Source organism: Scyliorhinus torazame, chromosome X (assembly GCF_047496885.1).
Source record: "Scyliorhinus torazame isolate Kashiwa2021f chromosome X, sScyTor2.1, whole genome shotgun sequence".
Taxonomy (NCBI): Eukaryota; Metazoa; Chordata; class Chondrichthyes; order Carcharhiniformes; family Scyliorhinidae; genus Scyliorhinus; species Scyliorhinus torazame.
The window spans coordinates 35,674,786-35,689,933 of NC_092738.1; the positions used below are offsets into that span (position 1 = coordinate 35,674,786).

At 44.9% G+C, this 15,148-nt stretch overlaps 1 protein-coding gene across 7 annotated transcripts in view; it reads right to left on the bottom strand.

Moving 5' to 3' along the window:
* smarcc2 (SWI/SNF related BAF chromatin remodeling complex subunit C2) overlaps positions 1-15,148 on the bottom strand; it is a 355,784-nt gene that overhangs the window by 101,168 nt on the left and 239,468 nt on the right. For all 7 annotated transcript variants that reach the window (XM_072494060.1, XM_072494062.1, XM_072494064.1 and 4 more), the window contains exons 17-23: positions 13,810-13,963; positions 13,404-13,520; positions 12,751-12,813; positions 8,700-8,958; positions 4,001-4,162; positions 2,982-3,043; positions 2,347-2,473 (exon numbers count right to left, since the gene is read on the bottom strand). In XM_072494060.1, coding sequence (XP_072350161.1) covers positions 2,347-2,473; positions 2,982-3,043; positions 4,001-4,162; positions 8,700-8,958; positions 12,751-12,813; positions 13,404-13,520; positions 13,810-13,963 — 944 coding nt within the window. The remainder of the gene's footprint in view (positions 1-2,346; positions 2,474-2,981; positions 3,044-4,000; positions 4,163-8,699; positions 8,959-12,750; positions 12,814-13,403; positions 13,521-13,809; positions 13,964-15,148) is intronic.

Consider the following 15,148-nt stretch of genomic DNA (forward strand, 5'->3'; position numbering starts at 1 on the left):
AATTTCCTCCACCACCATATCTTCCCTGAAGGACATCCCCAAGGTTTTCCTTAGCGATCCTCCTGACTTGTCACAGTGCCCATTCTGAGCTGATAACCTTTATTGTCTGCATCATGGAATCCCGAGTGCAGAGGAGGCCTTTTAGCCCATCAAGTCTGCACCGACCCTCCAAAAGAGCTCCCCCCCCCCCTCCCCCCAATAAACCTGTAACGCCACTAATCTTTGAGCACCAGGGACAATTTTAACATGGCCAATCCACCTAACCTACACATCTTTGGACTGTGGGGGGAAACCGGAGCACCCGGAGGAAACCCACGCAGACACGGAGAGGACGTGCAGACTCCGCACAGACAGTGACCCAAACCGGGAATTGAACCTGGGACCCTGGCGCTGTGAGGCAGCAGTGCTAACCACTCTGCTGCCCTTCAGAATAACACAGATTCCAGTGACCACCTTGTGATATCTTCCTACGTTAAAAATGCTTTATAAATGAAGCTCATATGATGCTGTTGGCTTAATTACGGTAACACCCAATCCCATTATTCTCATAATTACTCTCAGATACCACAACTCTCACGTTTCTCAGAGATCCACTCTCATCATTGTTTTGATGATCCTGAAATCCAGGCTCATGAATTATTAATTCGTGAGATACCCAATCTAATTACTATTTTATTTAATCTCAGGTACTCAAACTTACTCCTGGTTTAATTCCACGACACCCAAATTCATTATTCTCAAATTACCCTCAAATCCCAATCGCATTCTGCTTTCAAATTTATTCTTTCATGTGGTGTGGGCGTTGCTGGCAAGGCCGGCATTTGTTACCCATCCCGGATTCCTTCTTGAACTGCGCTGCTTGCTGGGCCATTTCAGAGAGCAATTCAGAGTTAACCACATTGCTGTGGGTCTGGAGTCACATGTAGGCCAGACCGGGTAAGGACGGCAGATTTCCTTCCCGAAAGGGCATTAGTGACCCAGTTGGATTATTACAACAATCGATGATAGTTTCATGATCATGCACTTCATGTGGATAAAGGGGAACCGGTGGATGTACTGTACTTAGATTCCCAGAAGGCATTTGGGAAAGTGCCACATCAAAGGTCACTGCGGAAAATAAAGTTCATGGTGTAGGGAACAACATCTTGGTATGGATTGAAGATTGGCTGGCTAATAGGAAACAGAGAGTAGGTACAAATGGGTCTCTTTCTGGCTGGCAGGATGTGATGAGTGATGTGTCACAGGGATCAGTGCTGGGACCTCAACTGTTTACAATTTATATAAATGACTTGGATAAAGGGGTTGAAGGTCTGGTTATTAAATTTGTTGACAACACAAATATAGGTGAGAAAGTAAGTTGCAAAGAGGGGGTAACGAGGCTACAAAGGGACAGGGATAGGTTCAGCGAGTGGGCAAAGATCTGGCAAATGGAGTATAATGTGGGAAAATGGGTCCGCCTCTGACTGCACGGAAGATGATGTGCTCAAGTCCTTGACTGGGGATTTGTCTCATCTGTCTAATTCAGAGCCAAGGTTGCAATACTGAGTCAAGGTGGGCATCAGATGAATGAAGTGCCAACTCACAATGTTCTTCTGTACCTCATAGCTCAGCTGGCAGTTCATGAATCATAGAATTTACAGTGCAGAAGGCCACTCGGCCCATCGAGTCTGCCCCGGCTCTTGGAAAGAGCACCCCATTTAGACCCACACTCCTAACCTATCCCCGTAATCCAGTAACCCCAACCAAACTTTTTTTTTTGGACACGAAGGGCAATTTATCATGGCCAATCCACCTAACCTGCACATCTTTGGACTGTGGGAGGAAACCGGAGCACCCGGAGGAAACCAACGCAGACACGGGGAGAACATGTAGACTCTGCACAGACAGTGACCCAACCGGGAATCGAACCTGGGACCCTGGAGCTGTAAAGCAACTGTACTAACCACTATGCTATCGTGTTGCCCACAGAGAATCATAGAATTTACAGTGCAGAAGGAGGCCATTCGACCCATCGAGTCTGCCCCGGCTCTTGGAAAGAGCACCTACCGAAGCCCATACCTCCAGTCTATCCCCATACCTCCACCCTATCCCAGTAACCCCACCTAACATTTTTTGGACACTAAGGGGCAATTTAGCATGGCCAATCCACCTAACCTGCACATCTTTGGACACTAAGGGCAATTTAGCATGGCCAATCCACCTAACCTGTACATCTTTGGACTGTGGGAGGAAACTGGAGGACCCGGAGTTAAATAAGAGAAGGGAACACTGAATATAAAGGCTGTATACATTCAAGTTCTGCTCTCCCGTAAGACCTGGGTAAACTCGATGACTTGTTGAACCTACCAACTTCCACCTCAGCTTTTTCATTTTCTTTCTCGGATTCACATTCTTTTGTTTTGTCTTCATCCTTTTTGGACGAATCGGGCTGTTTCTCTTTATTTTCCTCTTCCACCGTGACTTCCTTGTTCTCCTAGGAACAATGCAGCAATGTGAAAAGCAGACACTGGAACAAGTGAGAGCGAAATAGAGGACGGGATCATCCACGCCTCTGCTGATGTTTGGGGGTTCAGGAGCAATGGCGTAATGTACGCCAGTGGAAACAAGTTGGAAGTTGCAATTCCTTAAAATGCGAGTTCAGGGCGGATTATGGAGCAAAAAATATAATTCGACTGAGATCTCGTTATAAAAACAGTAAAAGTACTTTGCTTTTCTGGGAGGTGAGGAGAGGATTTGAAGGGAGTGTTTGATTTTTTGACTTCTCATTTGTTCTTGCTCCCTATTGTCTCCACTCCATTTTTGGGATGCTCCGTGCATATTCCATGGGACAGAATATTTGACTGTGGGGGTATCACAGACAAGTCTCCTGCCTCCACTCGATGTCTATGCACACTTGCTCCCAGAGAGAGATTTCGAGTGAGAACTCTGGCTGATTTCCCACATCTCCAACCAGGAACGGCAAGGTCGGGTGGGGACTTTACCTTTGTTTCTTTTTTCTCTTCAGCTGGTTGGGCGTCTGACTTCATTTCATCACTGCCCTCCTCTGCCAAACAAGGGAGGAAAACAAGATTATTTTACATCTTCTCAGTCAGTCTACATTCACTGCTCCCAATTTCTAGAAACCTCTTCAACTTATTATTGCAAAAGTCAGTGCAATGTAAATAGTCACCTTTATTGTTCTGAACTCTATCAAGCTTCCAGTGGGACAGGGGTGCAAATCTTAGTTGATTGAAATAGTTCATACATAAAAACTAGGACCAGGAGTAGGCCATTCAGCCCCTCGACCCCGCACCGCCATTCAATACGGCTGATCTCCTCTCGGCCTCAACACCACTTTCTTGTCCGTTCTCCATAACCCTTCGACCCATGACTAATTAAAACTCTGTCTACAAATCAGAAATGTCCACTGAAGTCTCACACATCCCATAGCGTGGAAAATGAGGAAGCAACTCAAGAGGCAACTTTGCATTCTGCATGTGAATTGTCAACTCCAATTCGATAAACCTATCGGGCAAAATGAGCAACGTTTACCCGCTTCTTTGAAAATCTGAACATTGTTGACACACAAAAACACTGGGATTAAAATCTGTAGAACAACCCTGTGGGATTTTCTCGCAAGTGAGTGATAATTTGCAGTGACACGGGCTGAAAGATATGCTAGGTCGATTTGGGTACAGCTAATTGCCAAAGCTTTAAAAAATAAATTTAGAGTACCCAACTCATTTTTTCCAATTAAGGGGCAATTTAGCGTGGCCAATCCACCTACCCTGCACATCTTTGGGTTGTGGGGTCGAAACCCACGCAGACACTGGGAGAGTGTGCAAACTCCACACGGACAGTGACCCAGAGCCGGGATCGAACCTGGGACCTCGGCACCGTGAAACAGCCATGCTAACCACTGCGCCACCGTGCTGCCCTATTAATTGCCAAAGCTAAGAGGCACACTGCGAAAGGCCCACTATGTTCAACATCCCTGGCTCAGCGCATCACACGTACTCACCCAACCGCTCTGGCTCATCCTGGATAGTTCCTGCAATTCCACTGCTCTCCAAGCCGTATGTTGGATCTGCCTTACCAGTGACCTTTGCAGCATCTTCTACTTTCTTTACATGAGCTTCCACCAGAGCCGAGGGGACTTCCTCCTTCATCTTCGAAAACTCCTCTGCAAAGTAAGCCCCAACCAATCATTAAAATAGGAGATCAGGTCCCAACAGTGGCTAAGATACTGGACCAGAACTGCAATGTTTTCTTTAATGTTTAAGACTGTGCGTGTGGAAAGATCGATTCACTCCAGGAGTGATTGCACAAGAAATAGGGCTTGGTTATTTTTACAAACAAAACTTTAAGACAAAAGAAAAACAACATTTAAACTTTTAAACTTCAAACCTAACAAGAAGTTAGGTCTCTTAACCCTAACACGATTTCCCATTAAACAGCACATAAAATGAACATACAGCTCTCAACTCCACTTACCCAGCCAGGCAAAAATTATACTTGCATTTACAGAACATATTTCTGCTGTTTGTGCAGCTCCTTCAGACTCCTTTTTGAAAGTCTGTCTCTGTGACAGCTTTTCATGATCTCTCCCAGTTGCTTTCCAAATCCTTCTGCCCCCCCCATCTGTTCGAACAGGATTATTTTTTTCTCTCTGAGCTCCACCCAGCCCCTCAAACAATGGTTCTGTCCTAGGATGTCTACACTTGAACTCATCATTGCTATCTGGGCTTTAAAAAAAAAAATCTTTTTTTTATATAAGTTTAGAGTACCCAGTTCTTTTCTGGCCCCAATTGAGGGGCAATTTAGTGTGGCCAATTCACCTACCCTGCACATGTTGGGTTGTGGGGCTGACACCCACACAGACATTGATTGCCCCCTCCTGTTTACACAAAAGAACAGGGCCATGCTATGAATATGCAATTAACCTCCAATTTACAAACAAAGGAGGCCATCAGACTTTGTAATGGGCTAATGGCTGGTCAGATCACAGTGTCCTGGAGGACAATGGATCTTGAGTGAATCACCCCAGCTGAACAGGGGTATCCTGTTTATTCGCATTCACGAGTGTAAGTCTGAATGGGACACTGTAACTCAGACCATGTGTGGGTGTATACCTCTGACTCAGTGCTAGCAGTTTTACTCTCAGTCTGTTAACCCCTAAATTGCCCACTACACCTTTGATCCCATTTCCGGATCCTAACATCTCCCTATAACACTTCCAACTTCTCGGCAACAAAATTCCATGTTACTGGACCAGTAATCGCAGGAGGTAAAACACTTGCCCCTTTACTTCCTTACTGTACAAGGCCCCAAACATTTGTTTCTGGTGAAACAGTGATTCATGGCACTTCCTTCAATTGAGTTTATTGTATTCAATTACTAGGGGGCATAGGTTTAAGGTGCGAGGGGCAAGGTTTAGAAGAGATGTACGAGGCAAGTTTTTTACACAGAGGGTAGTTGGTGCCTGGAGCTCGTTGCCGGAGGTGGTGGTGGAAGCAGGGACGATAGTGACATTTAAGGGGCATCTTGCCAAATACACGAATAGGATGGGAATAGAATATTGAAAAGGCACCAAACAACCTGCTACTGAAGAAAGACGATGTACCTCCCGAAAATGATGATGGAATTGCAGGAATATTCTGAGGCTGGAAGATGTACCCCCTCCAGGGTACCGCATCTGGAAGGTCTACCTGCAGATGCTCCCCAATCCACTGTTGTGGTGGTCCAGGATTGCCGGCAGCTTCCATCCTGAACTCTAGCGGCATTCCCAGGCATTGTTCAGGTGATTCCCAACATCTGCACGCCATGTTGTTCCAGCCATATTCCGCACTGGCGTGTTGTTGGCGGTGGAAAATTGGGCGTGGGTGCTCGGGTACGTCATCTGTATCCTTTCAGCGGGATGCAAATATGATTCACACCGGTCTCCAATGGGTTTCCCGGTGCGCCATTGCGGGCACCACCAGAAGATCCCGCTGTAAATTCACACGGCATAAAAGGATTTCTGGGCCTCCCGCTAAATTCCCCCCTGCCAGTGACCTTGCCGGCGGTAGCTTGGGAAAATTCGGCCCAGTGAGCTCAACAACTTCAGGCCATGATCACTGCCCTTCATTTTAGTCATTTGGTTCCCCCAGTATGTTTCAATACTTTCTGACCCAATTTGTAATAATAATCTTTATTGTCACAAGTCGGCTTACATTAACACTGCAATGAAGTTACTGTGAAAAGCCCCTAGTTGCCACATTCCGGCACCTGTTCGGGTCACAGAGGGAGAATTCAGAATGTCCAATTCACCTAACAAGCACGTCTTTCGGGACTTGTGGGAGGAAACCGGAGCACCCGGAGGATACCCACGCAGACACGGGGAGAACGTGCAGACTCCGTACAGACAGTGACCCAAGCCGGGAATCGAACCTGGGACCCTGGCGCTGTGAAGCAACAGTGCTAACCACTGGAGGATCTGGCCAAATGGTAGCAGATCCCATCATCATCCCCCAGTACTACCAAATCCCAGGAACATCTCCTCAATGCCACATAACATCACCACCATCCAAGTGACACCAACCCTACGGGACACGGCCTCAGTCCAAAGAAAAGCACAATAGTCCCAAAATTTAGCTAAACCCCATGGCTTCTTCCTAAATAGCAGACATCGAGCTCCAGTTCTTACATTGTCAGCATAGTCTTAACTTTCAAAGAGTTCAGGAATATAAAGTATAGAGATGTATAGACCAGTCATTTCTGATCACCACAGAATAATGGAAAGAAATCTGAAGACATCGGACTCTCCTGTGTATATTGTGAATAGTACAGTCTGAGCAATAATACATCTGAATCTCCTGTGTATATTGTGACCAGTACAGTCTGAGCAATAATACATCTGAATCTCCTGTGTATATTGTGACCAGTACAGTCTGAGCAATAATACATCTGAATCTCCTGTGTATATTGTGACCAGTACAGTCTGAGCAATAATACATCTGAATCTCCTGTGTATATTGTGACCAGTGCAGTCTGAGCAATAATACATCTGAAACTCCTGTGTATATTGTGACCAGTACAGTCTGAGCAATAATACATCTGAATCTCCTGTGTATATTGTGACCAGTACAGTCTGAGCAATAATACATCTGAATCTCCTGTGTATATTGTGACCAGTACAGTCTGAGCAATAATACATCTGAATCTCCTGTGTATATTGTGACCAGTACAGTCTGCACAATAATCCATCTGACTGTCCTGTGTATATTGTGACCAGTACAGTCTGAGCAATAATACATCTGAATCTCCTGTGTATATTGTGAACAATACACTCTGGGCAATAATACATCTGAATCTCTTGTGTATATTGTGACCAGTACAGTCTGAGCAAGAATACATCTGAATCTCCTGTGTATATTGTGACCAGTACAGTCTGCACAATAATCCATCTGACTGGCCTGTGTATATTGTGACCAGTACAGTCTGAGCAATAATACATCTGACTGTCCTGTGTATATTGTGACCAGTACAGTCTGAGCAATAATACATCTGAATCTCCTGTGTATATTGTGAACAATACACTCTGGGCAATAATACATCTGAATCTCTTGTGTATATTGTGACCAGTACAGTCTGAGCAATAATACATCTGAATCGCCTGTGTATATTGTGACCAGTACAGTCTGAGGAATAATACATCTGACTGTCCTGTGTATATTGACCAGTACAGTCTGAGCAATAATACATCTGAATCTCCTGTGTATATTGTGACCAGTACAGTCTGAGGAATAATACATCTGACTGTCCTGTGTATATTGTGAACAGCACAGTCTGAGCAATAATACCTCTGACTGTCCTGTGTATATTGTGAACAGTACAGTCTGAGCAATAATACCTCTGACTGTCCTGTGTATATTGTGAACAGTACAGTCTGAGCAATAATACATCTGACTGGCCTGTGTATATTGTGAACAGTACAGTCTGAGCAATAATACATCTGACTGTCCTGTGCATATTGTGAACAGGACAGTCGGAGCAATAATCCATCTGACTGTCCTGTGTATATTGTGACCAGTACAGTCTGAGCAATAATACATCTGACTCTCCTGTGTATATTGTGGACAGTTGAGTCTGAGCAATAATACACCTGAATCTCCTGTGTATATTGTGACCAGTACAGTCAGAGCAATAATACATCTGACTCTCCTGTGTATATTGTGAACAGTTGAGTCTGAGCAATAATACACCTGAATCTCCTGTGTATATTCTGGGCAGTACAGTCAGAGCAATAATCCATCTGACTGTCCTGTGTATATTGTGAACAGTTGAGTCTGAGCAATAATACACCTGAATCTCCTGTGTATATTCTGGGCAGTACAGTCAGAGCAATAATCCATTTGACTGTCCTGTGTATATTGTGAACAGTTGAGTCTGAGCAATAATACACCTGAATCTCCTGTGTATATTCTGGGCAGTACAGTCAGAGCAATAATCCATTTGACTGTCCTGTGTATATTGTGAACAGTTGAGTCTGAGCAATAATACACCTGAATCTCCTGTGTATATTCTGGGCAGTACAGTCTGAGCAATAATCCATCCGACTGTCCTGTGTATATTGTGAACAGTTAAGTCTGAGCAACAATACACCGGACTCTTAAGTGTTTTACAGTCAACGTATCCTGACTTTAAATGCAGACCTCTTATTGGAGCTGAAATCATCTTACCTAATGCAGATTTTGCAGCTGCTGATGCCACCCGAGGGTCAACCACTGATGCCAGGAATGCCACCGTGCTCATAACTGGATTTCCAGACTGGCTGAATGGAATTGGCTGGAAAGCCAATGGGCCGAGTGAGGCTTCGGAATCTTCAAGGTATGGATCTTCTATCGGCAAACGCAAGAAATGCAAGATACACTCATCCTGTGTGCGACTGCCTACATGTTCGGAGACTTTATTCCAATCATCCTTGTACATCTCCAGTGCCTGTGGGGATTAAACAAGATTTGGAAATGAACCAAAAGGATGTTCAAAAGGACTATGTATTAGAACCACTATTGTTCCATATTTTAGGCTGCTGCTCCATATAGGGGAATGAATGGTGGATTGCAGGAATGGTTGCTGCCAGACAGAACCACGCACACATTGCTTGGCTCCTTCAGGCTAGAATCCAAATTGCCTCGTCAGGAGATAGTTCTGAAAATGTCCGGAACCACTAATTTGGGAGCTTGGTGCCAACTGGTAGAAATATAAATGCTTAGAGAGATAGGGGCGAGTCAAAACCCAAATGTAAGACATCCTCCTTCAGGGGTTTGTGTCCCACAGTTAGATCAGACCCTGGACAGTGTGCTACCTGTCTCTTCTGCTGGCTCAGAATGAAGAAACCAAGGGGCTTGGGGAAGATGCATCAGGTGATTCACAAATAGAGGTGGCAGAAGAGGAGGAAAGATGAGAGTGGGATGATGCACCATGATGTATATCTGCTGTCTGGAGACTTTACACTTCAGACTGGAGGGAATGCACACAGTTCCAACATCCGCTGAATATACCATGACTACTTAGTGGAGAATGTGCCAGATCGCAGCTTTGATATCAATGTAGTGCCGCATGAGTGATTTACAGTGATCCAGCCAATCAGCAAAGTAGTGACATGTTTACCACTGTCTGTAGACAATTCCCGACACACAAAGCAGGCAAGGGCAGGCCAGCTTTCTCTCAATCACCGTGACTGCCGTCGTTAAGACCCGAAGACCACTGATTGGGGCTTGTGCGGAAACAGCAAGCTTAACTCGCAACAGGGCATGTCAGAGTTGGTAAGGGTTCACCTCGAGGTGGAAGCAGTTCATCGACTTCTTTAGGGTGTATTGAGTCATCAGCGGGGTGGGGTTTCTTTCTTCAATTCAGATTGTGTTAAAAGTTTAAAAAAGCGGGGGGGGGGGGGGTAAAGGATGTTTAGGCTGTTTGCTGTTGTTTTTTGTGTTGTTTCTTCTTTGTTATGTATACATTTAAAAATGCCTGCAATAAAATGCTTTTTTAAAAAAGTTATGCTGTTGGGCACCAGGTTAGAGAAGGGTCGATGGAGCAACTTTCTCTCACTGTGTCGGTCATTATATAAATCCTTTGCGGGCCTGCTTGGACTGGGAGGATATGCAGGGAGTGGAACAAGGCCTGGCAGTCACAGAGCACCACCTTATAGTCCAGCATCAGAAAGCCAAGGCCACCACCATCCCTACACCCAATAGTAACTTGCCAGTCAGAAAACACAAGAGTCTGAAATTACACAGTGAGATGAGCACACCTTATCCCATCATCAAAATCTGTCTGATCATAAGATATAGATAATAAGTTTTTGAAGTAAACAGCATCAAATGAATATTTAACTGATTAACCGCCTGAGCGTGGACAGTGTTTGCTAGCAGGTAGGTAGGGTGATGTGAAGTGGAAATGTTCGGAGAGGACAAGTAGATAATTCAGCTTCAGTGGAAGGAATGTGTCGCATGTATTTATTTTTTTTGGGGGGGAGAAAGAGAAATTGTGTGGCTTTGATATCAGAGCTGTGAGATTGACCATGGGGCTGACTGAGTTTTTGATTCAAAAAGGTGAGATAGAGAAGTTTTTTAAAAAAACATAATTTTTTTTTTTAAGGGGCAATTTAGCGTGGCCAATCCACCTACCCAGCACATCTTTGGGTTGTGGGGGCGAGACCCACGCAGACACGGGGAGAATGTGCAAACTCCACACGGACAGTGACCCAGGGCTGGGATTGAACCTGGGACCTTGACACCTTCAGGCAGTAGTGCTAACCATCGTGCCGCCCAAAGGTGAGGGGGAGAGTTGGTGCTGAGACAGAATGTACTTGAATTTCATCAGGCACAATATCACTCCAATTAACCAAGTTCAGAGTAGCTTCACAGTTAGGAACATGACCAGGGAGCTAGCCTAGCAGTAGAGCGGATTATCTGACCAAACTGTGGGCGTGACCTCATAAAAGTGGCCCTCTGATCCCTTCAGCTACCTGAAGGACAACGTACGGTCAAATCCAACACTGAAAAAAGAATTGGCATCATCGAAATGAGCCCGCGTGGCAAATTTTAACAAGGCTGGAATCTTCTCCGCAAGGGACTGGCACATAATGATCCTCATGAAATCAAATCCTATTATCTGGACCGCATGTGAGAGGAAAGAAGGGATAATCATTAACAAAGTTAAAATAAAATATTTGTTCATGTGTTGTGAGCATCACTGGCGAGGCCTTCTGCACTGTAGGGATTCGATGATGGCCAGCATTTATTGCCCATTCTTAATTGTCCTCGAGAAGGTGATAGTGAGCTGCCTCCTTCAACTGCTGCAGACCATGTGGTGTAAGGAGGCAGGAGCCACATTCCCTTTTTACAGCACTAGCTGCCATAAGGTAAGCTTAAACATCCAGTGATAATGTTAGTAAATGGATGAAGTTAGTGTGAAGAAGAATATATTATTTGCCTAATATTTCTGCGGTATTCTGTGAAGCAGGATTGAGGGCTGTGTGTGTACATCTGTGTGACTAATTTAATTAAACTGAAGACAGTTGGGTTAGAAGGTTTAAAGCAGCAAAGGGGCTAGGTGTAAAAGCAGGCATCTGAAGCGGAGATGACCAAAGTTAGGTGTGCGACAAGTAAACACAACATGGGTAAAAATTTGCATTCGGAGATAAGTGAAGATTTGGATTTTTAGCTGCTAACTTTCAAAGGGAACTAAAAGGTTTTACATTTTAAGGATGGATCATAAGTAAATTTGGCAAAGGTTATTCAGTTTTATGGGATCCAAATGTAGGGACAATAGAGAACATGATTTTATATTCTGAAGACAGGTTCAGAGAGATGTTGCGAACAATGATTTTAAAGATGAAACAGAAAAAAATATATTTAAGGAAACGTTGGGAGCTGTGTTGATGTGAGTGGCCATGTCCGGTCCTGCAGAGTGCTGTGCCAGGAAGCTGTGTGAGAGAAGCAAAGTGAAGCAGTCTTCAGCCACCCAGAGAAGTGTCTAGAAAACAGGGTTTTGTTTAAAACCTTGGATTCCCAGTCGAGTGAGAGAGAGTGAGAGAGAAGTCCTGTGAAATACATCCCTGACAGCAACAGTGGGTTGTGTCATGTGGTAAGATTGCTGGAATTTTATAGATTCAATATCTATAGGGACTGTTGCCTGAAAAGGAGTGTCGTTTGTGAGTTTAACCAAGAAAGAATCTTTGGGGGAATGTTCTGTAAGACTAATTTTTAACTGTAAATGTAATGTTGTTTGTTTAAGGTTTATTTCCTTGTGTTACTAAATATTTTAATTTACGATTTAAAATCTCCAATTCTTTGACTCCTGACTTCAGCGAACAGCTTCTCATAGTAAAATACAAATTGAAAATCGTGGTGATAGCTTGTCAGGTTTTCCTCTGGGATTTGGCTACGACGGCAATTACCACCTGCCAGATCATAACATCAGTGGGCTTTAGTGAGACTTTATCAAAAGCTTTCTGAAAATCGATGGGGAAAGTTTGACAAGGTAGATGCTTGGAGATGAGTGCTGAGAATGAACATATCGATTATAGTGTTCTGTATACAGTTAGCATTGATGATAAACCCGTTATTGTTAATTAGCTAACTGGTAATCGCCAATTATTGCATTTACTACACCGAGTTAGACAGATTTCTGATCTACAAGGAAGTCAAGAGTTATGGGGGCAGGCAGGAGAGTGGAACTGGTTTTCGGGTTGGCTTATACAGCCTGCCTGGAATTCGAAGTTCTTACCTCCAGCAGTAAAAGTGTCTCCTGCTCCGTCCACTCTCGGGTCGCACTCGCAGCCGCTTTACTCTGGGGGAGAAGAAAGTAGAAGTGCAATCAAAACAATGCCTTCCTGGGCGGAATGATAACAGCTCAATTTATACAGCATCACCAATACAGCCCAGAGCAATTCATAATCATGAGCTACTTTAAAATAACTGTTGTTACGAAGGCAGATGTAGTACCTATTTTGTACGCAGGAAGTACAAACAGTGCTGACTTGGTCGTCGATTTTTGGCAGTGCTGCATGAAACAGAAATCTTGGATAAGCCCTGGGAAAACCCCAGCTCCTATCCCAAAAAGGTGCAGGCACGATGGGCTAAGTGGCTTCCACCTGAGCAGTAACTTGCATGCCATGGGAGGGACCATTCAAATTACCCCTCACAGACTCCAGACAAAATGTCCATTCTTTACAAACAGCACAGAGAGCAGAAGTCCCCATCCAGAGGATGCTTCCATGTCAGACCCAACTGAACGACCAATTCAATCTATTTGAAAGAATTGCGACCACACTATGAATAGAGCCCCACTTAACCCGGAAATCGTTCCTCCCTCTTGCATGTCACGTTTATCATGTCACAGATGGTTATGAGCCATGAAAGCCTAGAACCCGGCCTTACCTTTGAAGGAACATTTTTCTTAGCGTACATATCAGTCCGCAGTCCGAAGTTCTGCATGTCTGCTGCCTTCTCTTTATTCTTATCGGGGAAATTGAGCATTTGTTGGGATGCAGATGTCTGTCAAAAGTTGAATGTATTAGAGCAAATTGCAACCAGCCTCATTGCCCTCATTTTTATAAAACAATGTTTGTCTGCATATAATTGCACTTTGACCTGTTGCCAAGCTCACTCCGAAAACGGCCATCAGGGGGTGCTAAAGGCACTTTGGTCTCAAATTATAACATGGCTCTTTCTGCATCATTAATATGATACAGTACGAACAAAATGTGCACTATTCATAAAATTCAGCTGTCAGTTTTGAAGTCAGAGAGACCTTGCTGCAGATTGAGTAACTTGTGAGACAAACCTGTGGAGCTTTGGGCTGAAGAGGCACCAGGCCGGAAGGTGTGTCAGCGAGCACATGGAAATGTGACGTTGGGGGAGGACCCATGGGTGTCGGTCGGCTTTCTGCATCCACCTGGTAATTAATGAGTCCCCATTGCTCGAGAAAAGCGTGCACCCTGCCGACAACCAAGAAATATCACGAGAAAATAGAAACAAAATACTGATTTATCGTGCCCCTCTGTGCAACCACAATCATGGTTATAATTCAAAGCACACAAACATCTGGCATGAAGGAAGAAAACACCTTGGATGAAGCGGACATATAACGGAGTCTGAGAGAGAGTTACTGGAAAGAAAACAGGCACTGTCGCTGTGCAGGTTAACACAGAGAATCAGGGGGGAGAAAGGGCGAGTTGACAGGGGAACAATTTCAGGTTTTGACAGGAAATAGGGCTCGAAGCAGCGCGGCATTTTTGTTTATTTATGGGACGCAAACATCGCTGGCTAGGCCTGTGATTATTGCCCGTCCCTAATTGCCCCTTGAGAAGGTGGGGGTGAGCTGCCTTCTTGAACCGCTGCAGTCCCTGTGGCGTAGGTACACCCACCGTGCTGTTAGGGAGGACGTTCCAGGATTTCCACCCAGTGATCGTGAAGGAACGGCCGATATATTTCCAAGTCAGGGTGGTGAGTGACTTGGAGGGGAACTTGCAGGCTCTTATATACCTGCTGCTCTTGTCCTAGGTAATAGAGGTTGTGGGTTTGGAAGGTGCTGCCTAAGGAGCCTTGGTGAGTTGCTGCAGTGCATCTTGTAGATGTACACACGGCTGTCACTGTGCGTCGGTGGGGGAGGGAGTGAATGTTTGTGGAAGGGGAGCAATCAAGCGGGGCTGCTTTGTCCTGGATGGTGCTGAGCTTCTTGAGTGTTGTTGGAGCTGCGCTCATCCAGGCAAGTGGGGAGTATTCCATCACACTCCTGACTTGTGCCTTGTAGATGGTGGACAGGCTTTGGGGGGTCAGGAGGTGAGTTACTCACCGCAGGATTCCCAGCCTCTGACCTGCCCTGGTAGCCACAGTATTAATGTGACTGGGTCCAGTTCAGTTTCTGATCAATGGTAACCCCCAGGATGTTGATGGTGAGGGAATCAGCGATGGTAATGCCATTGAATGTCAACTGGAGAGCATTAGGTCCTTCTTTCTGAGAAATTATTTAATTACCTGAGTCACAATTGGTACTGAACACTGCAAACAACAGCGAACATCCTCAGCTCTGGCCATACAATGAAAGGAAGATCACTGATGAAGCAGCTGAAGATCCTGTGTGGATGCCCTTAGACTGAGATGATTGGCCTCCGACAATCATA